We start from the raw sequence: 25587 nt of genomic DNA, 5'->3' as shown, positions 1-25587 counted from the left end.
GCTGCCTTCATAGCCCATTTTATGAAATATTTTAAGCGCCTGTCATATCCCCTCGCATTGTGTTGTGTTGCTGCTCAGATCAGATAAGTGAAGGTTTCCTTTTCTTTTTAAGGAGTACATTCCTGACCTCTACAGCCACTTCCTGGATATCAGCCTTGAAGCTCATATGTATGCCTCCCAGTGGTTTCTCACGCTTTTCACAGCAAAATTCCCTCTTTACATGGTCTTCCACATCATTGACCTGCTGTTGTGTGAGGTATGTGGCATTACGGTGGTTTGAGAATGTAGATTTGGTGGTTCTGGTCCTTATTCAGGAAGACCAAGTGGAGTTTTTTTCAAGCAATTTTGTGGACGTTCTTTTCAAGAAAAAAATTGTGAACTGTTTTCTTTGACATTTTCTTGACATTCCATGTAGAAACTAGATGTTTCTGGATATTTTTGCATATTAGGAAATCTTTCATTTCTTAGACACCACCTACTGGGTCTCAAATATTAAATCACTATCAAAAGAGGTCAGCAATCATGGGAAAGTTTGGGGCATAAATTATGGGGTTGCTCTGATCCATGAGCTGTGCCAACAGAATTTGGTTACTGTTTCCAGCTGCTACAGTGACGTACAAGGGATGCCAGTTATTGCTCCATGACCGTCTTGATGTTGGTATGGCTTGGTAACAAAGAAACTGGCATCGAGGTGTGTTTCTGCTTAAGGGAGCCATGCCCATGGAGGCTGTTGTCACCCAACCACTTTCTAGTAAACCCTCTCCTTTGGCTTGGAGGAAGTGCTGTAACTTTTTAATGCCATAGTGTGGACTATATACACACTATTATATGTGCTGAGATGTCTAGGCAGGCAGGAGCAACCAGGGAAGCAGTTCTGAGAAATTATGTACTTGTTAATTAGCAACATTCATTAATTCTCAGTAGCTTTCCCCCTTGCTAGCATGAACCAGCAAGTTCTGTGACTCTCCTTTCCAGTTCAAGATTGTTTCATTCCTTCAGTTGCCCATCTGGGATTGTACTCCCTGTGTCCAAGTGGGCCCATGCCATTTGTCAGTGTGGGGAAGAGCAGCTGACAGTCTTGCTGTGACATGCCTTCCAACTTCTCAGTCTGTAATGGTCTACAGATCTTGGTTTGCAACAATAAGGGATAGAAACTTGCTCCTAAAAATAAAAACAGATGTCCAGATCGTCTGCACCTTGTGCTGGAAGGCCTCATAGATCTCTTGATCCCTGTGCATAATGCAGGTTGCAGAATTTTTCTTCAGTGTATGCATTTTGAGATCTCTCTTCCTCCCCCCCAGCCCCCCAAGCTCTGAATATGTGCAACCTTCCCTTTGTTAGATGACCCAGTTTTAAGAGAGCAGCAGGACATGAATGCAGATGCATGTGGGTGTCTGACAAGCCATAAATGTTCATTCTGATCTTTTTCTTTCCCCCCTGCAGGGCATAAGTGTTATCTTTAACGTTGCACTTGGATTGCTAAAAGTAAGTTCTCTGCCTTGATGCTGATTGACATAATTCATACTGAGCACCTTGGGAAGGGTTCAAGAAGTCAGAGCTCTGCTGAGGCTGTTGCTGACCATTTTGGGGCTTTGGTTCATTTCCTCCGTATCTTGGTCACATATGGAGCATAAAAAAAGAGGCAGAATGGGTTTGAATGTGTTGGAACGAGCTGGAGGGGGCAAGTTCTTACCTGCTTGAAAGAACCTAGCAGGATGGGGGTTCTAGTTGTCCAGCTCCTGTCTTTTGCCTACAGGAAGTGAAGAACTGGCAAAAGGGGAGGGGCTATGCTGTTTCTATTTCAGTTGCCATAGAACTTTCTGTAATTGTTACATCCTTCAATTAAAAGATCTATGACAATTCAGCAGTTCTTCCTCCTTTTCCGAGTGACATTTCTACATTTTGTCCCCTATTGTCCACTCATCATGTCTTTTTTCTTGCGAGAATCATGCCCTGAAGTGGAATCAGGGGAATAAATGGATTTAAAATGCACACACAGAGAATCACATATTTCTGAGTACTCCTCTATAGAAATAATGAAATAATTTTCTTACAGTTCTTCCCCCCTGCCCCCACCCCAACTTTGGGCTGTGAGATCTGCTGCCAAGCATTCTTTTCTGTTGTCCTTTGCATTTGCAGACTACCAAGGATGATTTGCTTCTGACAGACTTTGAGGGGGCTTTAAAGTTCTTTCGCGTGCAGCTGCCCAAGAGATATCGCTCGGAGGAGAATGCCAAAAAGCTGATGGAGTTGGCTTGCAGCATGAAGGTAAATGGATAAAAGCAGCGAGCCCTGTGAGGGCTTGCCTCTGGTCTGTAGACAGGGAATCTGAGTGCTTCCCATGTGTTCAGGGTATGTTGCCTGGGGCCAGTGTGCTCCCAAAGATAAAGTGCTGATTATGGACCCAGGGGGGCCTTCTTCAGCCATGTTAAGCGTATCTTGGGAGGCATCTGCTCTTGTCTGAACTTCAATCAGATCCTCAAGGCAGACACTGCTCTGGGCTCTGCCCACCTGTGATGTGAGGTTTCTGTGGGTGAAGTTCAGGAGTTGGATGCCCACAGAGAAAGGCCGCTGGATTCTGGGGTTGGAATCTTCAGTTTCTCTGTGGAGTTAGTCTTTGGGATAATGCCATCTCAGATAATTGCCTGCATCACAATATAGTAGTCAGTTAAGAGGGTAGACACCCTTGGAATGCATCTTCACAGCCCTGCTAATTAACCAGCTTGCATGGTCCTCCCCCTCCACCATTTGACCCTGTTCAAATATGGTCAAGTTTGGGGTGGGGGGGGGACTTTCCAAATTGTTGTTGGAATCATTATGTCTGTTTAAGTTGAGAGATCTTCTTTCTTCCTTTCTCTCTCTTTACCTTTTTATCTTTAATATGTCTAGTACATAAAATGTTTGCAGTGGCATTTTAAGTTTAAAACCATTCTCCAGCCCTTCTTAAAGCAGGCCTTTACATTCTTTTATACTGGCAGTTCAGAAGGTCAATAGGAAAAAAAGAAGATATTAGTCTATAGAGAGAGCATTCTTCATGACCGGAGCTAGTTTTCTGATCTGCCTGAAAGCTAACAGTTCTTAAGTGTAGAGCAGGGGTGGGGAACAGTGGCTCCCCCATCATCCCAAGCCATTGGCCATGCTGGCTGGGGCTGATGGGAGTTGTAGGCAAAAAACATCTGGAGAGCCACTGTTCCTCACCCCTGGTCTAGAGCATTAGTGGCAGGTTTCTCTGGAGCAGCCATTTTGATGCAAAGGGCTCCCTTGGCATGCTGAGTGCTTAAGCTCTTAAGCATGTGGTTATGCCGGTGGGTTGTGCTTCGAGGGCTTTCCCAGAATGCCTGTCTTCTACCCATCCACTGCACTACGGTGTGCGCTGCCTTGGTGATTTATGCCTCTGGACTCTAACCGGATGGATGAAGATGAGGCCAGCAGCCCTAGGCCTTCAGATCATTAAACATTTAAATGGAGCCTTTCCATGAAATATGCAGTGGTGCTGAGAGGAGATGCATTCCTCATCCACCTCCATCAACAGTGCTGCTGTTGCGTTCGGCTTTGCCTGTGAGAAAGAGAAGTGCCGCAGCTGTTTGCAGATAATTAAATAGCTGCTGTAAAAACAGCAGAAGAACTGAGGATTTGCAAGGTCAGTAATGGAAGGTGGAGCTGTAGTGAGTTCGAGTTTGCCACAAAAAAGGTTGCGGGTGGGAAATAGGAACATGTTCCAGGAAGTGGCTTTGCAGTGTTGCTCAGCCCATGGTTCAGCAGCCTGTCTTTGGGGTACCTTTGTGCCACAAGTGGGAAGTGTGCCAGGCAGGCATGGCAGCCCAAGCTAGTTCCTAGGTCTTACTGAACAGTTGTTGTGTACTGGCTTCCACCAGGGAAGGGCCTGAGAGTTCCTCACTTGCCTGGGATGTAGGGAGGGCATCCTCTGCACTAGTGTATCAGACCTCCCATATGACCAATAACCACTAGGTCGTGCCTTTGATTCTACTCAAATTGGGGCTTGGCACCTCCTCCTAGACCAAGCATCACCAAAGCACTTTTGAGAACAGCAGCTCCTGCTTCTGACCCACATTTGACTCTGATGCTCCCAGAAGTGTGTTGGCTGTGCCACTTGTTTTGTTCAGCCACTCAAGTGACAATTTGGTGATCTTTCCTAGATGATAGAAACTTTTGAATTGGCTCTGACGGATAGCTGGTTGACATTCCTAGCCATCCCTTTAGACGATTGGGAAGGCCTATTCCCTTGTGTTTATGTTGTGGTGGCAAATGGACATTTCTTGCTGTTTGAAGAGTAAAGATACTTCTGCATGAGCATCACTAGAGGGAGCTAAAGGACTAGGTTTGACACGGCTGTTCCTATCCTTAGAAGGGAAAAATAGGTGATCCTGTCCCACTGCGTTTGTAAATCATGCCCCTCAGACCAGCATTGTGGCAGACCAGAGCTCTGCTTCATTGTGTGCCTCTCCTGATTATTTGGTGCCTTTCCTGGGGTGACCTGTTTTGGCCTCCACAGCCACCCTGTGAATAAGCCTAAACCATGTCATGCTGGTAGGATTGGAACCAATGTATGTTGTTGGCATGTCACACTAGCTTGCTTGCCCATTGGCTCAACGGAAGCCTTCATCATTTGTTTTGCTTATTAATGGTCATAAACCAGCACAATAATCCATACAATACCAGAAATATTTACATGAAAACCAATAGATAGATGACATTAAAAATGGTGATGGTCATTAAGTCAGTGCATAACTGTAGTAAACTCTAGCTGCTGCACAAAATTGTGACTATCCATAACTCAAGGGTTACTGTCTGGGAGAAGGGAAGTATATAATTCCTCAATCTACCAGGAGTTTTTTTGGAGTGTAGGAGTAATAAAAGTGTATTTAATATCACCACTGAAAGGGCAGTGCAACAACACATGCCCAACAGTTTCAGCTTCTCTGCTTGTACAGGGGCATACGTGTAGCTCACTTTCTGTGTGTATGTGGGAACCTTCAAAAACTTACACTGCAGCCATCTGGCCAGCTTCCAAGCTCGCATACGAATTGAGGCTGATTGATAATGATATTTGAGTGGCTTTCTAATATTTTATTTGTTTTCTCTTGCTTCACCACCCTGGATTGCAGATCAAAAACACATGAAGTCAGGCTAAATAAAACACAACCTGAAGTAGGAGTAGGGGGTACTGGGCAGTCCTCAAAGAGATGTCTGCCTACATATCCTTCCTGCCCACATTTTGGTCATAGATGGAGCTGGGCAAATCTGCAAGGTTGTGTCAGGATATTAGGGAAGGAGGAAGAGACCATCTCTGAGGTGTTTTGGATCTTGTGGAATTTGCTTGAATAGCTTCAAAGGGATGAGAACATGACATCAGTCATGCTGGATCAGATCAGTGATCTTTCTACTTCCAGCAACCTATCCTATGCTGTGATCAACTGGAAGTCCACTCTAGGACTACAAGCAGGGTGCAGAGACCAAATCTTTCCTGTTCCCCCCACCCCACCCCACCCCAGCAATGATATTCAGATATTTTTACATCCTTTGAACATTTCCATAAAACTAATGGTTATTGGCTAACACCCACTTCTGCATGAATTTGTCTAATCCCCTCTTAAAGTGAATGAAACAAGTAGCCATCAGTACCTCCCTTAGCAGTGAATTTCACAAGTATTACTTTTGGAGTGAAATGCTTCCCTTTGCCTGTCCTGAATCTTCTGCCGTCATTGGGGGGTTGTGAGAATAATTTTATGCATAGCTGTTATATCCCTCTTGCTTGTCTTTTCTCTAGACTAAAATTCCCAAACCCCTTAGCATTTCCTCATAGAGATGCTCAAGCTTTTTGGTTGTTACGGCTTACTAAAAATTGACATGGTTTATGGAGCTGGTTGTCTTCTTGATGTGTCTGATGATGAGCTTTGTGTAAATTGAAAACTTGCATCACCATAACCCAACCAGAGAACAGTCCAGTCAGAGCTATATTGCCACTAGCATTCCTGCATTTATTGTGTGTATACACTGCACTGCAAGTATTTGGAGCATGGCTTAAATGCTTTCTCTTGAAAGAAGCAAAAGTTCAGCTCTTTGTACCAACATTAACTGAGATGTTCCTTACTTTTTAGATTAGCCAGAAGAAGCTGAAAAAATACGAAAGGGAGTACCACACCATGAGAGAACAGCAGGCCCAGCAAGAGGATCCCATTGAAAGATTTGAAGTAAGTCCTCCTCCTGCTGTTTTTTTGGTACATGCTTGCCCTGTTTTAGATCTTGTACTTATAGTATTGTTATATGGTGAGCTTTAACACAGCCTTACAATTAAGTTAGAATCCTACAGGCATTTTAACTCGCCTTGAAAGTTTTCTTGCCTAGTCACCTAAAACTATTTTTACTCAATGTAGATGACCTCCTGAATGTACAGTTTTGTTTCACTGACTGAGTGAACTTTTAATGAAAGGACATGGGGATATGGGCTGGTGTTGTGATGCTGCTTAGAATGCCAAGGTCCAGAGTCCACAAGCCAGTGCATGAGGAGTGAGGGGAAAGGCAGGTGCTGATGGAGCCATTGACCTGTGCTGATACCCTGATGATAGAGCTGTCAGTAGCACAAAAAGTATGCTGTAGACAGGGGAATTCTTTGTGGACCCTAGGCTCTTGATTAATGGTTGACAGTTAAGCACTGGAATTTAGCGAGGGGGGTGGGCTTCCAGTTATAGGAGAGCTGTCTTTGAAAGTAGCTCAAAAAGCCAAGTAATGAGTAATTGATTCAGCAAGTTAATACTTATTTTTAAAAAAGCAAGCTGCATAATTGGTGCATGTTTAATGAGTGGGGCTCCCATCTGCAGAGAGCATTTCCAGGTGCAACCAAACCAACTTGACATTAGCACAGGGTGTGAGAATCAGTGCCCTAGAAAAGCAGGTTCAAAACGTAACTGCTGTTTTTTGCCTCCATTTAGCGGGAGAACCGGCGCTTGCAAGAAGCGAACATGAGGCTGGAGCAAGAGAATGATGACCTGGCCCATGAGCTCGTCACCAGCAAGATTGCATTAAGGAAGGACTTGGACAATGTAAGAGCCAGGCATGTTGGCTGAGCACTTTGGGGTCCTAGGAGCTTCTTTGGGGTTTTCCTTCTCAGCATGAGTTGCATATCTGGCTGTGGAACTCACTGCAGAATGAGTATAAATTGCCAGCCCAAGAGCTCATTTGGAACTCTGATAATGAAGGTTATCCTCTCCTGCTGACTTAAAGTGGCTTCACCCTCATGGCTTTCCCAGGCTGTTATTTGTTGATGGTGGGGCTCTGTATTTTTCAGTAGGGATCTGTAGCTTTCTTAGAGGGGTTCATCTCTCTGGGGTCCTTAAGCTGGGAGTTGTGAACATCAAATGGACATGAAACTCTTTTTCATGGCCAGGGCAGGCTGTGTTTGCTGACAGGGGAAAGTGTTCAAGCCATACTTTGTTGCATGCCTTGCTTCTCTGTCATGTGCTGTCATCGCTCCCCTTTCTTTTTGTCCAGCACATGCTCACTTTTGTCTTTAAAAGCCATTTGGACGGCATATGTCATGCTCATGCAACTGTTTGCATGTACATGGTGGGGGGGGAACTGACTCTGTGCATAAGCATTATTGCCTCAGCAGTGCCCAGGGCTCTGCTTTCCACCAATTTGGCAGCAGGTCTTTGGATTCCGTTCAGCATTTTCAGCACCTCGTCGAAAAGAGTCACATCTCCAGCTGGGCTGCACAAACTGCATCAGCTGGCTTAGTTTAACTGGATTCTGATGCCAGGATGAGAGAGAAACATTGCCAGCAGGGTGACACTTGATAGATTCTCTCATGGAGGGAGTGTGTGTGTGGGTGATGTCTACTTTTCTTGCTCCTTTTTGCCAGACTTGTTTTCTGGTATTACATGGAAAGTGGGGGAGTGGAATGTGAAGCACTTTATAACTACCTCGAGGTACTACAGAACTTTGCCACGTTGATCATGAATTTTGTGTGTGTGTGTCTTTCCAGAGAAAGTTACTATACTGTCCACAAATCTCAGCTTTGCTCTTACAAAGCACTGCCCATAGATTTATTTATTTATTTACATTAGACTTTTATCCCGCCCTCTCCGCAAGCGGACTCAGGGCTGCTTACAACAGTCATTTACACGATTTAAAACAATAAGTCAATAAAATCTATAAAACATTAATACAATTAAAATTTAAAAGATCTTCAATTCCTGTGCTCTGTTTTCCAGTATGGCCACCCAAGCAGAAAATGCACATGCATTCCATCAGTTGTGAATCATATCTGTGGAGGAATGCAAATTGGGTGGGGGGATGTGAAAAGAGAGAGTGGACAGAGAGGAATTTTTCTTCCTTCCCCCAAATACTAGAACTGTGGAGTACCTATTAAAGTTGGTCAGCAATGGGCAAAACGAAATACTTCTTAATGAGTGATTAACATGTGGAATTTGCTGCCAGAGGACATAGTGATGGCTGCAGGCACTGAAAGCTTTAAAAGGGGATTAAGACAGATTCATAGAGGATAGATCTATCAGTGGCTACTAGCCATAGAGACTAAAGGGAAACCTCCACATTCATAGACAGTAAATCTCTGAATACCAATGCAAGGAGGCAACACTAGGGAAGGCCTCGGCTTCTATGCCTTGCTGCTGGACCTGCAGCATAACTGGTTGGCCACTGTGAGGCTGGATGCTAGACTAGATGGACCACTGTTCTGATCCGGCAGGGCTCTTCTTATGTTGTTTTGTAAAGGTAGCATTTAAAAAGAAACATAGATTGTTCATGGTTTCTTCCAGAATTCATGTGAATTCTTCCACTGAAAGAGTCCTAAAATGTGTCTGCAGTACGCAGCTGGCTCTGTGGCCAAGAGTCCTGTGGTGACAGAGCTGGAGCGGATTTGGCAAGTGGCCAGCTGGAAGTCGCATGCTTGGTGTGACTCTTCATGCTGGACCTTACCAGTGTGATTCTGCCTTTCCACAAAGGAGGCACCTCTTTAAAAGGATTTCCTCCCTCACTGCTGACCATTCTGTTACACTAGGTTGGTTTGCCTGAGGCAGTCTGCCAGCTGAGCTCTTCATCTGCCTCTTTAAACAGGCTGCTGGGCTTGGCCTGGTAGTCCATCTTCACAAACAGTTCTGTAAAATGAACAGAATCTCGCCCCCCCTGGAGGGGACATTGTGGCTTGATCCTTGCCAGCGGGTTCCTAGATTAATTCTGCTTAATTGAATTCCATATTTCTTTTCAGTGGGTCAACAGTCCTAGATGGCTGAATGCTGAAAGATAGTCGGATGGATCCTCCTTTTTAATGTTTGCAAACAATGCCTGGAATTACTCAGCTTTGCCAGTGCCAGGAGAGATGGATCCTGGAAATGGTGTCCTCCTGACAATGGGGGTTGCCTACTGAATGAAGCATCCCCTTTTTTATTTATTTATTTATTTATTCGGGATTTGTATCCCGCCCTTCCCAGGAGTGGCTCAGGGCGGCTTCCAACAATAACAATTTAACAATTTAAATAGAACAATTAAATACTTCACATTTAAACATTAAAACCAATACATTTCAATTCATAAAAACAATGCAGCTTAAAACCAATAACAGGGACATCTCCCTCTCCCCCACATGTAGAATTTCTCTCTAAGGTACCACAATGAGCTGCTTTCCCCCCTTCTCCTAAGAAGAGTAGTTGAAGCTACTACACTGAAAGTGGAAAGCTTTCCCCTCTTAAGCCTGCCAGTTCTGCAGCTTTCATTTCAGGTACCTTTTGTCAGAGGGGGTATTTTGGAGGACCTTTCCTCAGCTGAGGCATTCATTCCCCTCTTTTGACTCTTGCACACTCCTTTCTCTGCACCACAGCCAAGTTTCATGGGACAGCTTTAAAGGGGGATGGAGATGATGGGGTTTATAAGCAAAAGGTTGGTGGTGGGGGGGGGGAGTCATATATGCCACCTACATAGAACTATAATTCTTCTCCTCCCCACTTCTGCTTAATAACAAGCAATGGAGATGTTCTGTGAGCTGACATAAATAAGTCAGAATTAACAAAGTTTTAGTCCGGTGGCACCTGATAGACTAACAAAGTTTTATTCCAGTATGAGCTTTCCTGTGCAAGCACACGTTCTCAGATACCTCTGAGGTCTTAAAGGTGCCATTGGGACTCAAACTTGGCTCTCTTGCTTCAGACCAACACGACTACCCTCCTGAATCTAACATCAGAATAAGACAGTCATGGAGAAGGTGGGAGGAAAACCAGTCAGTCTGATGATGATGATACAAGGGCTGAGTGTAAAGATTTTGCTTTGGAGTCCCAGCACTGTTGTTGTCTTCATCTTGTAGACTGCAGGGAGGGGAGAGTGGTAGTTTGGCTCTGAGTGCTGCCTCCCTCCCATCTTCTCTACTCCCCCCCCCACCACCACTCTCAGAGGAGTGATGCCAGCCTCCTGCTTACCCGCTTTGGCAGGTATCTCAGTAGAGTATACTGTCTTAATGGAGAGCAGAACAAGGCTTCACTTCCTCCTCCCTTCCTGATCCGGAAGGGAGGGGTGAGTGAAGCCTCTTCCTGCTCTCTATTAAGAGAATGCGATGCCTGCCGAAGTGGGTAAGCAGGAGGCTGGCGTCGCTCCCCTGAGTGTGCTGGGGTGTGTGTGTGTGGCCTACCTGCCGCTGCTGTTAGATTGCTGCCGCCGCCGCCTAATTGCCGCTGCAAGCCGGTGACTGTGGCAAAGCAATTAGGCATTTGTCTTGAGTGCCAGGAGGGAGGGGGAGAGCCCCATTTGGCGCCCCCACTCCCCACACCCTAGGCAAATGTCTAATTTGCCTAGGGGGCAGGCTGGCCCTGCATAGACCAGCACTGCCATAAATGTGCATGCTCTAAACAAGAAAACTCGGCAAAGGTGCCACTTGACCAGAAGAAACATGAAATGGCAATAATTTTCCAGATCAGTTTTTGTTGCTGCTTCTGTGAGCATAGAATCAGACTGTGTTATTCTAGTTCCGGTGTCAGATCAGAGTGTAGCGGTTAAACGCACAGGCAGAACATCCTTGGATCAAGTCTGACCTTAGTCAGAAGCTCTCTGGGTAGCCTCAGAGTGACGCTCTTCTTTCAGCCTCCCACAGCAATCTGTACAGAATGCCAATAAAGAAGCTTCTGAGGGGATGCCGTGGAGAAAGTGCTGAACACTTGGCACTGGCAGTGCTTTGTATGCATTCTAGGTGGCTGCTCCTTATTCATGTTCTCAAGTTTCATCTTTAAAGAGCAAGGCGCTTGAATGCCTAACAAAGGGAGATATCAGGTTGCCTAGACCAGAGTTATTCAGTGAAAATGGAAGTGCCAGAAAACCAGCCATGCCTTCTTCTCACCAGCTGGCCACCACTCCTTCTCTTGGGGATGACTGGCGATCCTATTCCTTAACTTCCATACCTCCTGTGCAGCAGTGCTAGCACAGGAATCCAGCATGCTTCTGTTGCTGGAAAGACCTTTCCCTCATGCTTGGCTTTTCTGCATTTGGGTATTAGGCAGAGGAAAAGGCCGATGCACTGAACAAGGAGCTGCTGATGACCAAGCAAAAGCTGATTGATGCCGAAGATGAGAAAAGACGCTTGGAGGAGGAGTCAGCTCAGGTTTGGGGTTCACCTGACTGCATGGTGGTGGAGGTGGAGGGTGCATTGACTGGAGAGGAGAGCAAGGTGCTGCAAGGAGTCAGGGGCTGAGAGAGAGGATTCCAGTTTCCAGCAGTGTTTCCAAGACATTTTCTGGGATTTGGGCAGTGCCAGCCAAACAACTCATTAGCAGTCTCCAAGATCCTTGCCCTGGATGGACCAGACTACCCCAGTCTCACCAGATAGCAGAAGCTAAGCAGGGTCAGCCACGGGAGCTATTTGGATGGGAGACCACTAAGGAAGTTCAGGGTTGCTCCACAGAGGCAGGCAATGGCAAAGCACCTTTGAACGCCTCTTGCTTTGAAAATCCTAACGGGATCACCGGAAGTTGGCTGTGACTTGACAGCATTTTCCATCACCACCAACCAAGCCCCTCAAGCTTGCTCTTGTGCTTTGCCTCGCTTGCTGTAAGTTGTGAGCTTCGTCTGCTGGCTGGGGGAGGGGAGGCCACACCTTCCAGAGGGCTTCTGAGTGAGCCATATTCATCAAAGCAACACCACTATGACTTATTTACTGTAGCTAGCACATAGAAAGTCAAAGCTCCATGGTAAAATGCTGTACTTGACAGAGCAGGTCACTGTGTTCTGGGAAATGATCCCCCTGCTCCAGAATTACTCAGGATGCAGGTGGTTCTACTTCTTGGCAGCCCCTTCTGCCAAGGCTGTTCTCCCAGGGAATATTTAAAGGAGAAGTTGACTGTGCAGTCACTCTAAATCAGCCTGGCCTGTGAGGTCCTCGGAAAAAAAAAAAGTGATGGGGGGAATGGGTCGCCTAAGGGTCTTGCAGGCTTGGGAGGGAGAGGTTTTTGCTGTCTGTGGTTTCCCATGGCCACAAATAACCTCACCCCCAATACCTTTTTTTATGTAGCTGAAGGAGATGTGTCGCCGTGAACTGGACAAGGCAGAGTCTGAGATTAAAAAGAACAGCTCTATCATAGGTGACTACAAACAGGTGAGCACTCACGTTTTCTTACCTGGGCAGGCCCCAGTTGCCGTCATTCCAGAAATGTAATGCTTTTTAAAAATATGTCTATCTTGGTAGATCTGCTCCCAGTTGAGTGAGAGGCTGGAGAAACAGCAGACAGCAAACAAAGCTGAAATTGAGAAGATCCGGGTAAGGGCCTTTGCTACTGTAAAGGGGGAGGGGGCACACCATTTTGACTGATGCAAAGTTTTTTATTCTAAGCAGAAGGCTGCCTGAAGTTATTACCTTGGGACTGTTGTCTTTTTAAAAATGCTGTGGGTTTTCCCTGTTAATTTAACTCAGTCCAGGGCCCCATCGTCCTCATACAGACCCTTGCATCCAATCTTGAGAACACTGTAGAAAACTTTGGGAGAGGGGGGTGGAATCACAGTTTCAAATAAATAAGTGACCAGAGGTTACCCTGCAGTGGTTTCTGTAAAGAAGACCTGTAGTCTCTGCAGGGATTCTTGTTAGTTTTTCTGATTCTTCCCCCTACCTCGTGGTTTTTAAAAAATATGTGAATAGATTGAAGTTGAAGCAAGCGACATGGATAATGTTGTAGGACAAGTGGGGAGCCACAAGAAACTTGTGGAGCAGCTCTCCTGTTCCCCCCACTTTTGCTTCCTCCCGTCTTCCCCTAGCTGTCTCAGTTTTTCTCCCTTCTGCCACCCCGTTCTCCATGCATGTCACTTTCTGCCTCATCACTGCTTTGTTTTTCTGCCTCCCCACTCATCACTCTCTATCACTTTCAGCCCCCCCACCCCATCACTCACTCTTTCTGCCTCATCACTCTCCCAACCCTCTTGTCTGCTTCCTCCCCCCCCGCAGCAGTGGCAGCTCTCCAGAAATCACAATGGATCTGCCACCTCCAGAGATAAATTTCCCTTATAGTTGCCAGCTCCAGGTTGGGAAATTCCTAGAGATTTAGGGTGGAGTCTTGGGACAGTGAGGCTTGGAGAGGGGAGCAAGCTCAGCAGGGTATATTGCCATAGAATCTATCCTCCACAGTAGCCATTTTACCCAGGGGAACTGATCTCTGTCACATGGAGAGCAGTTGTAACTTTGGTTGATTCCAGCCCTCACTTGGAGGCTAGCAGTGGTAGTTCTCATGGAGGAAATGGCATTATACTAGTTTGATGTTCCTCCCCTTCTCAAATCTCACCCTCCCTAGGCTGCACCCCTCAAATGTCCAGGAATTTCCCAGCCTGGAGTTGGCAGCCCTATCTCCTTCCCACCAACAAGCAGAAGAGCAAGAGCAAGGTCTGGCTTGGGGTTGGTGGGCTGCACTGGAGGCTGGAGCACCTCTGTAGCATGAAGGTCTTCCACTCCCTCACTCCAGAATATCTACACCAGCGGTGGCCAAACTTGCTTAATGTAGGAGCCACATAGAATAAATGTCAGATGTCTGAGAGCTGTAAGACAGGAAAGAAGGCAGGCAAATAGATGGAGGGAGGGAGAGGTGGAAAGAAACAACTTTAACTTTAAATGCGTTCTTTAAGCTGCCAGCTGCTTTGGCTTGGAGAAGTGATTTCAGGAGAGCAGTGCCTTCTCCAAGGCAGCTGATGGGGCAGTGGAGGCTTCAACAGCCTCACAATATGTGTGAAAGAGCCACATGTGGCTTATGAGCCACAGTTTGGCCACCCCTGACCTGCATGATACGGCCTCTCTCATTTCCTGCAAGTCTCTTTCCTGTTAAGCCTTTGACACAGCCTTTTTTGTTCCTCCTCATATGTGAAAGCCTGTGTACACTATAACTGGGATCTTCCTCTTTCCCCCTGCCCCTCTGCCTTCCCTTTTTGTTCTTACATCACAAGTTTAGTTTGTAAATTCCTTGAACAAAGCCCTTGTACTTTATACATCAAACATGTTTTCTGGTGCTATAGACACAGGGAGATGAAAAAGAGAGACTTGGCCAAAACAGTAAAATGAAAATGCAGCATTGTTACGGTCTTGGTAGTATAAGGCAGTGGGACATTTATCAGGTTAGGACTGGCTATAGAAGACTGTAAGCAGAAAAGAATATGTTGTTTGGGGGGGGGGGTTGCATTTGGCACTGAGAGCTGCAATGAGCTGGTCTGCACTCCTGTGGTGCCTTAGGAGGCAAGTGACTGGTTTGTAGAGATTCCATTGGCAGTTACCAGGAGGAGAGACAGACAGCTGCTCACAGTCTGATCTTGGTTTCAGCAAAAAGTGGATGACTGTGAGCGCTGCCGGGAGTTCTTCAATAAGGAAGGGCGGGTGAAGGTGGCCAGCACTGCCAAACAGGGCTCCGAGGAGGACACAGACGAGGAGAAGGAGGCACTCAAGAACCAGCTGAGGGAAATGGAGCTGGAGCTGGCACAAACCAAGCTTCAGTTGGTGGAAGCGGAGTGTAAAATACAGGTATGGGACATCCCTGCTGGAGTGTATGTGTGTGTGTTTTGGGGGGGTGGGTTTAAGCATTGTCCTCCTCCAGCTGGAACTTGGAAAACGAAATGTACATTTGTAAGGAAAATCATTTTTTCAACTGAGAAACCTGAGCTCTCTGGTCAGTGTGAATCATGCAGATGACTGCAGTTTCTGGCATCCTCCACACAATGCTCTGTGTTGCTCAAGTGAGAATGGGGCAGAAGTTGGAATTCCTGGCATTGCCCGAAAGATGCCTTTCCAAGGCTGTCAGAAGTGGAAACTGTCAATTGCACACCTTCAACTGTTTCTGACAATGGGCTAGAATTTTCTAAATGTTGGCTCTGTTCTGATAAAATATCATTCAACACCATGCTCTTTGGTGTGAACAGCTGGGTAGGTTTCCAGAGCTGCTGCTGCTGCTGCTCACATAGACCTCCCTTCTTGGGGCCTCTTTAAGCAGCCAGAAGGATGTACAAGATCTTATGACCCGGCCCCCTCCCCCAGCATCTCCCATTATTCTTTTGCTGTTCACTACTGCCTTTTATCCAAAGTACCACATTTTCTTGCATGCGGGTTCAACTACCTCACCCACCATCTCATGGACTCGCAGGGCTCATTCCAGGATGTGCTTGAGCTGGCAAGAGGACCCCACCCCCACCATGCTGTGCAGCAATTGATGCCAGAAGCACTCCTCCCCCATTTGAGGAGCTTGCCAAATCCATTCTGACCATCTTCCAATCTCCCTCTTTCTTTGCTGGCTCGGGCCAATCGAGATGCAGCCTTAGATGTTACCTACAGCCCTCTGACCTGCACTCTTGGGTGGTAGTACTGGAGTGGGACTACAGGTCACCTTGCTTTCCTTTTCATTAAGTTCTTTGTGGTATTTTATATGAGAACTGTCTATCCTTGTGTTTTTCCTTCTTTTGAATGGGGGGGGGGGGGGGTGAGCCACCTGAGATTCATACTTTCCCCAACTTGAAAAGTAAATCTTAAAACAATTCCTTCCTTATGTAGTTTGTACATCCTGTTTTTGGAAAATCATAATTATTTCTGGTCACAAATGTGAAGCCTGTGATTGGGCCAGGGCCCTGGCTCAGCAGCAGATCATCTGTGTTCTGCAGAAAGTCACAAGTACAGCCCCTGGCATCTCCAGTTCATTGGGCCTGATGATGTGAAAAGCCTCTACTTAAGCCCCTGGAGAGCCACTGCCAGTCTGAGTAAACAGTACTGACTTTAGTGGCCCAAGGGTTTGTCTCAGTATAAGGCAACTTCGTGTTTGTGTGTGTTGGAGCTTCCTTTTTCTCCATTGTGAAATTCTGTGAATATCAATTGAAGGGAAATTTCCAGTTCTTTAGTGTTGGGGAGGATGTCATTTGCCCATTCAGAATTAAATTTACTAGGTTTGTGGATATCACTGTCATCTCTGATTATGTGTCCAGTTGTCTGTCAAGATGGTATGGAAACTGGCTACAGCACTGAGGGCAGCAGCCATTGCCACTCGGTAAGCAAGAACAGGGCTTATATTTCTTCCTGGGTTAACATAGGGGTGCCCCCTGCTGTCTTTCAGGATCTGGAGCATGACTTGGGGCAGGCGCTGAATGAAGTGCAAGCCTCTCGGAAGACGTGGTTCAACAGAACGCTGAGTTCAATCAAGACTGTGACGGGCGTCCAGGGAAAAGAGACGTGCTGAAGGGTCGGCAACTCTCCGAGGCGGCACGTGACGCTCGCCTTCTGCTAGACACCTTCTGCCTTACGTTGCCTTCCTTGGCCAGATGCCACATGGGAGAGAGGACCAGAATGTACATAGACCCTAGAAACACAACGCATGTCAGGGCTTTCCCACAGGTCAGTGACAAAAAGCTGAGCGCAAAATTTGGATGCAAGGCTTGTCACAGATCGTGGGATCTTCATACTACTGATTATTTAACCAGAGGGTGTAGCTGTAGATCGAAGCTCTTTTTTGGAGAAAACACTCCATTCTACAGTCTGGTTGCAGGCTTTCTTTTCACAGGAGTAGGTACGAGAACTTACCAAAACCTCTAACTTAAGTTTACAGATGAGAGATTTTTTTACAGTTATAACTTTTTAAAAAGATTTTATTTGAAAGGAACAAAAAAAAGACATCTCTTAACCAGAAGTTACTTCAGTGCCAGAGACCAGACCTTCCTCCCCCACCCCCCCAGCTAGCTGGTGGGGAGTTTGCATGGTTTGCAGGAACCCCACCCCTAAATGTGTGTATGCACCTACCTATGTCTGTCCAGCTTGTCTTTCTCTGTCACTAATCAATTCTATGCAACTCTGGGAGAGTCTTTTTTTTTTTAAGCACCTGCCCTCTGCCCCCCCTTTGCTGGGTTTTCTTTCATAATTAAAGATGAGCATTGTTAAGAATTCACAGCAAGGTCTGTTTTACATGTGATTCTCACTCAGAGCCATATAACACACCTCAACCATTTCAATCTCTACTCTGAAACAGCTGCTTCATACATAATTTGTGTGGGGCTAGTTTCTCTTTTTTAAAAAAAATCCCTCTCTGTTGTGTGTTTTGTGCGCTTTTCTGCTTCTAAGTTTTGTGGGGTTTTTTAGTTTTGCACATACGTAAGAACAGACAAAGAAACCAAGATAGGGAAAGATGGAAATTGCTACTTTGGCTGTTACAGCTGCAGCAAGAAACTGTCCTTCAATCTCTGCACAGGCTTTCTTGGAAACCTGTTTTGGCAGCTCTGTTGGCTGGACTGGTGCTTCAGTTTGTTCCTCCCCACCCACACTTCTTGTAGCCACACTGGTAGGTGCTAACGCTGCTTGGATTTCTGAGCGCTTAGATTGTCCAAAACTTCTCACCAGAAAAGCTGTAGAATGGAGGTTTTTGCACCTTTGTACGTCTCTCTCTCTCTTTTTTTTTTAATTTATACTGGTTTGTGCTACGCTGAAATATCTATTGTATCAGCAGATAAACTTTTTTGTGTTAAGCGTGTGGAGTATAAGCTGGTTACAATACAAGGCACTGGTTTGTATATAAAGAGATTTGTATTTCTACTTTTATTTTTCTTGTTGACCAGACTAATGCTAGCTAATGCAATCTGAGACGACAAGAGACGAGGCCCTGCAGTGCCCTGGCGTTGAGGGTCTTCTTTCCCCTTTCCTTAACTGTGTACATGAATTATCTTTATTGTTTAATACCAAAAAAGACTGTAACTCCATCAATAATAGATGTGTGGACCTTGTAGTAGACTAGTTGCAGTGTGTAGATCTCATGGAATGAGATATAAACTAGTAAAATTGGATTACAACTTTGTTGGCCTCATTTCACTTTTAACTGCAATATTATATGCTGGATACTTTGTAGCATTTTTGGGGGGCACAATCTTCCCCAGTGATATGATAAACTAATAATAAAACATGCAGCATATACAAAGGACACCAGAAGAGGAAAAGAACTGTTTGGTTTTGCAGGTCAGCTGGCTGAAAGACAGCAAAACATCTAGTGGAAACTGATCCAACAGAAGTACCTTCAAAATAAGCGCAATGCAATACTTCTGTAGTCTACCCTCCTTTCATAAATCGAAGTTCTCATGCATTGTGCTCAGGAGGTGTACAAAAAACACCATCAGTCTTCCTCAACACATGCAGATTCTTGCTTTACACTCCCCCCACTTTGCCCAGAAGCAAGCCTTGCACATTTATCTTAATCCTTGAAGGCAGGTTGCAGTTGTGCAGCTCACTATATCCAGAAGTCAGAGAATACTTTCTTTTCAGCCTACACAGTGGTTTACATTTCTTATCTCCTTTATCCAGGCTACCCCCTACAATGAAACCTTGGCCTCCTGAAGAACTTTATGTAGGAGGATTCAAATTCAGGTTCTCACACTTGAATAAGCAGAACTCTCTACGTGGCCTTAAAAACCTTTATTCAGCATCATCATTTAAACAGGGCCAAACCCCATCAACTGTACACTTGCCCTGACCAATGAGGAATGTTTCTAGTATGACAAACATATGTCTTGGAATCCAATACTTCAGTGACTGTATACAGCAGTCATATACTACAGGGGGCTGAGTGTGTTCACGTGGGCAGAAAAATGGTGTGGAAGTTCGTTCCCAGGAAGGTAGCAGACCATTTCTGTTCGCTTATCTGTCTGGCCAGCAATTGTTGGTTCTTATATTGATGCTCCATCCAGCAATCATTTGGTCCTACAGCAAGCACTGTATAGGAATCTTTTTTTTGCAGCTTCAGGATGCCTGTAAAATTGAGCCTAAGCTGCTTTGTGTGTGGGACACATGATTCCCTCACTTTGTACTACACAATTTCCATTTCCTTTCAGTTCATTCTGAAGTTCTTGCTTTGAAGGTGTGTTCAGTTTCTTTATGGGACCTTTTAGAAATGCTGCTGCACTACCTAAGTGCTTAGGAGTCTGCTTCCCATGGATTTAGCAGGCTTCGGAAAACTCCGAGGCCAACTTGGGGCAGGAGATGCTGTTGCTTACAAGGATTCCACTGGGGATCCTACAGAGAGGACCATACATGTGTGAGAGAATCCTGTTCAATCTCTGGAAATCCAAGGATAGCAACCTCGGATGCCAGTTAAGCACAATCTCTTCTTTTGGTGAACCTGCCAGCCACATGGCTTTATTGTAAGCTGGAAGAATTGCAGATTTATACCCCGCCCTTCTCTTTGAATCAGAGGGGCTTACAATCTCCTATATCTTCTCCCCCCACAACAGACACCCTATGAGGTGGGTGGGGCTTAGAGGGCTTCTCCACAGCAGCTGCCCTTTCAAGGACGACCTCTGCCAGAGCTATGGCTAACCCAAGGCCATTCCAGCCGGTGCCAGTGGAGGAGTGGAGAATCAAAGCCAGCTGCTAGTGGGACACGGCCACAGATAAGAACAAAAGGCACAATACTGGGAAGGGCAGAAGGAAGAGGCTAGCAGACTGAAGTGATTTGGAGACCCTGATTTGGCTACAGCCACCTTTGGTCACCATTGGTGGGTTTTTGATGTATTGAACTGGCCTTGCGAAGAGTCCAAAGCATGCCTGCAAAGAATCTTCCCCAAGATATATGCAGTGAACAAAGATGGCTGTTAGTTGTTCACAGAACAGCTCAGTTTGGTGATAACAAAGGCATACAATCCCTTTTGTTAGGAGAGTTTACTCTGTTAAGTGCTGCAGGGGACAAATACTAACTTCTTGTTGTTCCATTTAAAGAATGAATTCCTATTTTGATTTGAATTCTAATACTGAAGGCTCACAAAGCTATGTTTGAACACTGGAATCTAGTGAGGGGGGGAAATACTCTTGGGACTGCATTTTGTGCAAAACATCTTTGAAAATTGGCTAGTCAAGAGGTATTACTGGGATAAGAGAGAATGGCACATGGGCCTTTCAAACAGGCTATTCATAATACCTGTATTTTTTTCTTCCTTGCATGTTTTTTTTTTTAAGCAGCAAGAATTACTGCTTTCTCCAAGACAGATGTTGAAGAAAGTCAACATGACAATGGGGCACCTAATATTTTATTTCCATGCTTTGAATCTTGGGTACTAGTTTTTTCTTAGCAACCATCCCTCCTCTGTATAGTAGAACAGACAGAAATTGGAGTACTTCTGATGAAAATGAGAAGCAATAAATGTGGCTTACCTTTCACATCACAGAAAAAAAAATGCTCCTTGAAAAGCTGACTAGTGAATTGTGACAGCTGCCAATGGGGCTTCAAGCTGCTTTTCCAGCTATGCTTGTAATCTTGCCTCTGCACTGGTGGCTTCAGTGTCCCCAACCTCAGAACCCAAGTCAGCGTCCAGTTCTCCTGTCTCAGACCAGCCTAAGTACACCTGCTCTTTGTTCTGTCATCACTTGCTACATACTCAATTCCATAAGACAACCATGTAAGTCTGCTGTATTCAAAATGACTGTTCTCCGGTGGTCCCGGTTGTGGGCCAGTTCTTACTGCTGGGAATGTAGCGCCTCCTCTCTGAGGACAGGGCTGGCTTAAATTTGATCCTGGGCAGGAGGGGCTTATCCCCTGGTTTCCTAGTCTTACTGGCCCTACCCTAGAAGCAGGATGTGCTGGCTTGTGCTCTGTTGAGCTCAAAGATCCTGATAAGAAAAGTTGAGGGAACCAGGGAACCAGACAGCATAATGAATTTATTGCTATGAAACCACCCTCAGCCTGGTTTCAAGAAGGATACGTCAAAAATTCAATTAATTAAATATCGTGGCATCAGTTTCTCTGAGCTAGATCCTACTTGAGACGACTTGTTTTCTGTGTGTTGCACTTTACAGGCTGGACCTCCAGTAAGTTGCACATTTGTACTCATTTTTGGCTAGCGCTTTTGGTGACCACGGCTGGGCATTTTGAAGTCTCGTGGACACATACCCATGTGTGTTCCTCTGCTATTCTCTTAGCCATGATTCTTCTTGTTACTCAAAGGGCTACAGATTTTCATAGCTCTACTGTACTGTTCTTTATAAATTTACCTCCCTGTGATGATACTGAAGGCATTGAGAACTATGTACTTGTCTTCTTCACTATGTGTCTTGATGTAACCATTTCCCATGTGGTGTAATTACAAGCAGAAAAGACACTTGTCTAATTCCATAATTTAGTCCTTTCCTGGGGCGGCCCCCACAGCCTTTCTTTAGCAACCTTTGTTACATCTTAGAAAAGTAGGGCGATTGCCAGCTGTTGCCCAACAGAGTGCCCTTGCATATGCAAAGGAAAATGGCCTTCTCTGCACTGTTTTTATGTGTGCCCTCTCAGCAATGTGCTCCATCTAACTAAGTATTTTCTCCTTGACTATTAATAAGGGATGAGGGAAGACAGCCTGAGCCAAGCACACAGCTCCTGGAAGCAGAGAGCCCTATTTTATTGTAAGTTGTTGTTGTAAGAAATGAAATACATCATAGTTTCCCAGACTGGGCTGACTTACAAGCAACGGCTGATGAGCCAAGGTTATCATGTGGCTCTTCCACAAGCAAGTGTTGGTATTTGAACAACTGCCATGGACAACAGCTTTCCCAAAAAAGTATTTTAAGTCAATTAAACATCTTTAGTACTTCCAAAATCCTGCTGCATGGCCCCTTTAGAGAAATCTGAATTGCTTTAGGCAAAACCAAATGTCTTGCTTAACATATTGCCATGATACAATGCCCAGAGGATGTGGCTGTGAGCTTAGGTTTGACCTTAGAAGAGCTAGACTGAGAACAGAAAGGCAAGCATAGAACTGGTGATATGTGATGGAAGGGCTCCCTGCATGCCTGTTAAGTTTTATCACTAAATCCTAAGCCAGGTTTTAGATCCTGTAGATAAAAATGCCATAAAGGGAGGGGAGGACAATGCATGGCCTTAAAGAGATGGTAGACAAGCTGCTTTGGGCCCTAAAAGGAAGAGGCAAAGCAGTACCTGGTCTCCTGGCTTGCATTTTGGCCCATTAAAATTTCATTTATGCTGCTAGGAGGAAGATTTTCAGTGCGCAACTGCTAGCCCATGCCCTTAATTGCACCTGAAGCAAAACTTTGTCTGTTTTCTTTAAGCATCTCCCCTTTTGGGGACAGGTAACTGAGAACAATTTTTAAAAAGTAGCGTTGAAGTGATGAGTTACAGCAGAAATGTAGCAGAAAAACAGATGGGGAAGTTAAGAAAACATTAATTGTATTGGTGCTGTTAGATTGTTTTGACACTTTCATGCTAGAAAAGTAGGTCTGAATATTTATAGGAAAGAGCAGGAAAAGATTAGTCCCAGCCTGTGTGGAAAAGAACAAGGGAGGGAATGAAAGAAAGAAGCAAATCACAGCGGCAAGGCAGACTGTGGCAGCCTTTCCCAACAAGAATGCAAACTACTTTGTGGCTGTGCTTACAACTGTTCTGGAATGTCAGCACTTGAAGTCTCCATACATTTTCCAGGAAAAGAGCTGTGTGGAAGGACTTTAAGGAGGTGGTACCTGGTCCTCACACCACTGGGCCAGCTTGGTTCTGATGTTCTTCCAAAATTGTCAGAATTTCCACTTGAAATACATGGAATGGAAATTAAATTGCGCTGAATGTCACATGGAGATGAGTTGCCTTTGGAGAAGACATTGGACAAAAAGGAGGGACAGGATTTCTTTTTGACGTCTTTTCCTGTTGTTGTTTTCTGAGCTACCCAGAGATATCCCTTCAGAATTAAAGGAAGGCAGAATATCCATGGTTGGCTGGAAAGGAATAGAGTGACCTTCTTGGACCTCAAAAATACAAGTCTCTTCGTTAGGGAAATGGCATCAGCATGACAGGCAACATTTCCAGAAGTCAGTGTGAACTAAACAAATTTTATCATCCCAAGCAGCACTGAGAAACAGGAGATTCTTGGTTAACCTCCCCCTACTCCCTTAAATTAAAAAGAAATCAATCCATAGCTTTTAAAACAAAAGCAAGTGCAGCCGCTGGCCTCTGTGCATTCCACAGCCCTTCTGTGCCATTAACACTTTTCATCAAAGGCTCCCTTCCGGTAGTGATTTACAAGTGCAAACTTAAAAAATCTTTTCCCACACCACCCTCTGCTATAACCATAGGATTTCATTTGCTCTATTTATAAGCGGCTCTCTATGGATTTTTAGCTTTAAATGTTTTTTTTTTAAGCCTCAAACCATTAGGGCTTCAAGTAAGAGACCAGCTTCAATTATTGATGGGGAAAATATTAGCTTATTTACAGTGATCCGTCAGTATTCTCTCTTTAAGACAGTTCTGCAATGATATTTCTTGCCAAAAGACCTAATGGGAAATATAAAAAATTCCAGCAGCAACAGACCAAGTTCTGTTTAGTGCAGCCATCCCATTTCTTACAGTGGCAACCTGATAACTCCACTAAGAAATGTACAAGCAACACATGAAGCCAACAGCATCTTGCCCCAGCAACTGGCACTCAGGAACACACTTCCCCCATGTGCGGAGAGTTCACTTCAGCCAGCCTATCCTGCAAGAATTCATCTAATTATTTTTTTTTAAATCATCTAAATAAGTAACCATCGCTACATCGTGTGGCAGTGAAATTCATGTTAATGTGTTGTGTGAAGAACAATTTATCTTTACCTTGAATCTATTATCCATCAATTTCAGGGAAGACCTCTAAATTATGTTCTCATTTTCAAACCCATCCACCATTTTGGTCTTTCTCCCCCCCAAAGTGAAAAAGCTCCAGGTGTGTTTCTGTGTTGCAAAGGTGCTCCATTTTTTCTATCACTTGAGTTGTTCTTTTTTGCACCTGATCCAGTGCTGTTTTTTTGAGTTTCAGTAACCAGAACTGAACACAATATTCTATGGTTTCACCTTAGATCTATATAGGGACATATGCAATTTGTTTTCAACACGTCTAATCATTCTTGGCGTAGAAATTTGGCCTTTTCTCCAGATGGCCTTGTACCTGTACCCCAGAGCAAAATACAGCACCAAAGAATTTCCACTTTAACTATGTGGAATGAAAATGTAACTCTGCTGAATGTCATAATGGGAGGAGTTGCCTTATGGGAAGGCTTTGGACAAAAATGGAGCAGCTGAGATGTTGGATGCTGAACTCTTCATGCATATATATCTTGGGGCCCTGGTACAGTCCTCACCATGATCGAAGACTGGAGTAAACGGATTAAAGATGAAACACACAAGACATATTTTCCTTCACGTTGTTTTCTTGAGCATGAAACTTAAAAATATCATTTGTCTTTTACCAAATAAAATACATTAAAAAAAATTGGCAGTTTGGAGAAGAACGGCCCTTCCTGGGCTGCATGATTCCTCCTCAAATATTTACATTCCATTTTACAGTTCAAGACATAACAGTGGAGGTTCAGCAAAATTGCAAAATGATTGAAAGGCAGCAACAGAAATAAGTCTCTAGACCAAAAACAGAAGCGCTTACCTCTTTCGGACACCCCGACCTTGGCACACAGCCGCTGCCTTTGTGCTTATTTTACACACAGAGATGCCTACAAGCTATGGCCAGAGTGAAAAAGGAAATTACCATTAACCTGATTAGCAAGGGTTCACCTGCCCCATACAGAAGCCTCACCTCTACTGGGAATTAAAGACACAATCCACTGGGATCTTCTCTCACACAAGGTCTGTTGGAACAAATGAAGAGGGGACGTGCGAAAACACAGCTATGCTCTAGGAAACCAGTCATTTCAGTGATGCTTGGATGTTTTATGTGGGATATATATATTTAAATCTGTCCTCACATAAACCCTATGAGGTAAGTCTCTCATACAGAGAGGAGAGGACTAACTTAGTCCTCTCCTCTCTGTATGAGAGACTTACCTCACCCAAGCTTCATACTCTTTTTACAGGCATCTGTGAGCTTTCGGGCTTCACAAGATGCTTCCTGCCCTAAGGTGTTCATTGTGGCAGTCACTTCCAAAGCATTCATTTTAAACCAGGGCATTCTAAAGCAAAGTTAAGGGCCATTAGAAAGTCCATTTGCTCTATATTCTTGGTGCTGGGGGGGGGGGGCAACAGTGGGAGGGCTTCTGGAGTTCTGGCCTCACTGGTGGACCTCCTGATGGCACCTGGGTTTTGGACATTGTGTGACATAGAGTGCTGGAATCGGTGGGCCATTGGC

The 25587-nt window shown here is 44.9% G+C and overlaps 1 protein-coding gene across 2 annotated transcripts in view; it reads left to right on the top strand.

Moving 5' to 3' along the window:
• RABGAP1 (RAB GTPase activating protein 1) overlaps positions 1–18298 on the top strand; it is an 83805-nt gene extending 65507 nt beyond the window's left edge. For both annotated transcript variants that reach the window (XM_060251461.1, XM_060251462.1), the window contains 10 exons: positions 113–256; positions 1444–1485; positions 2140–2268; positions 6120–6212; positions 6951–7061; positions 11513–11617; positions 12524–12607; positions 12698–12769; positions 14804–15001; positions 16575–18298. In XM_060251461.1, the coding sequence (XP_060107444.1) occupies positions 113–256; positions 1444–1485; positions 2140–2268; positions 6120–6212; positions 6951–7061; positions 11513–11617; positions 12524–12607; positions 12698–12769; positions 14804–15001; positions 16575–16697 (1101 nt within the window). In that variant the 3' untranslated portion in view covers positions 16698–18298. The remainder of the gene's footprint in view (positions 1–112; positions 257–1443; positions 1486–2139; positions 2269–6119; positions 6213–6950; positions 7062–11512; positions 11618–12523; positions 12608–12697; positions 12770–14803; positions 15002–16574) is intronic.
• The last annotated feature ends 7289 nt before the right edge of the window (positions 18299–25587 follow it).

This window comes from Heteronotia binoei, chromosome 12 (genome assembly GCF_032191835.1).
Source record: "Heteronotia binoei isolate CCM8104 ecotype False Entrance Well chromosome 12, APGP_CSIRO_Hbin_v1, whole genome shotgun sequence".
NCBI classification, from domain to species: Eukaryota; Metazoa; Chordata; class Lepidosauria; order Squamata; family Gekkonidae; genus Heteronotia; species Heteronotia binoei.
This window is presented reverse-complemented; position numbering and strand designations above follow the sequence as displayed.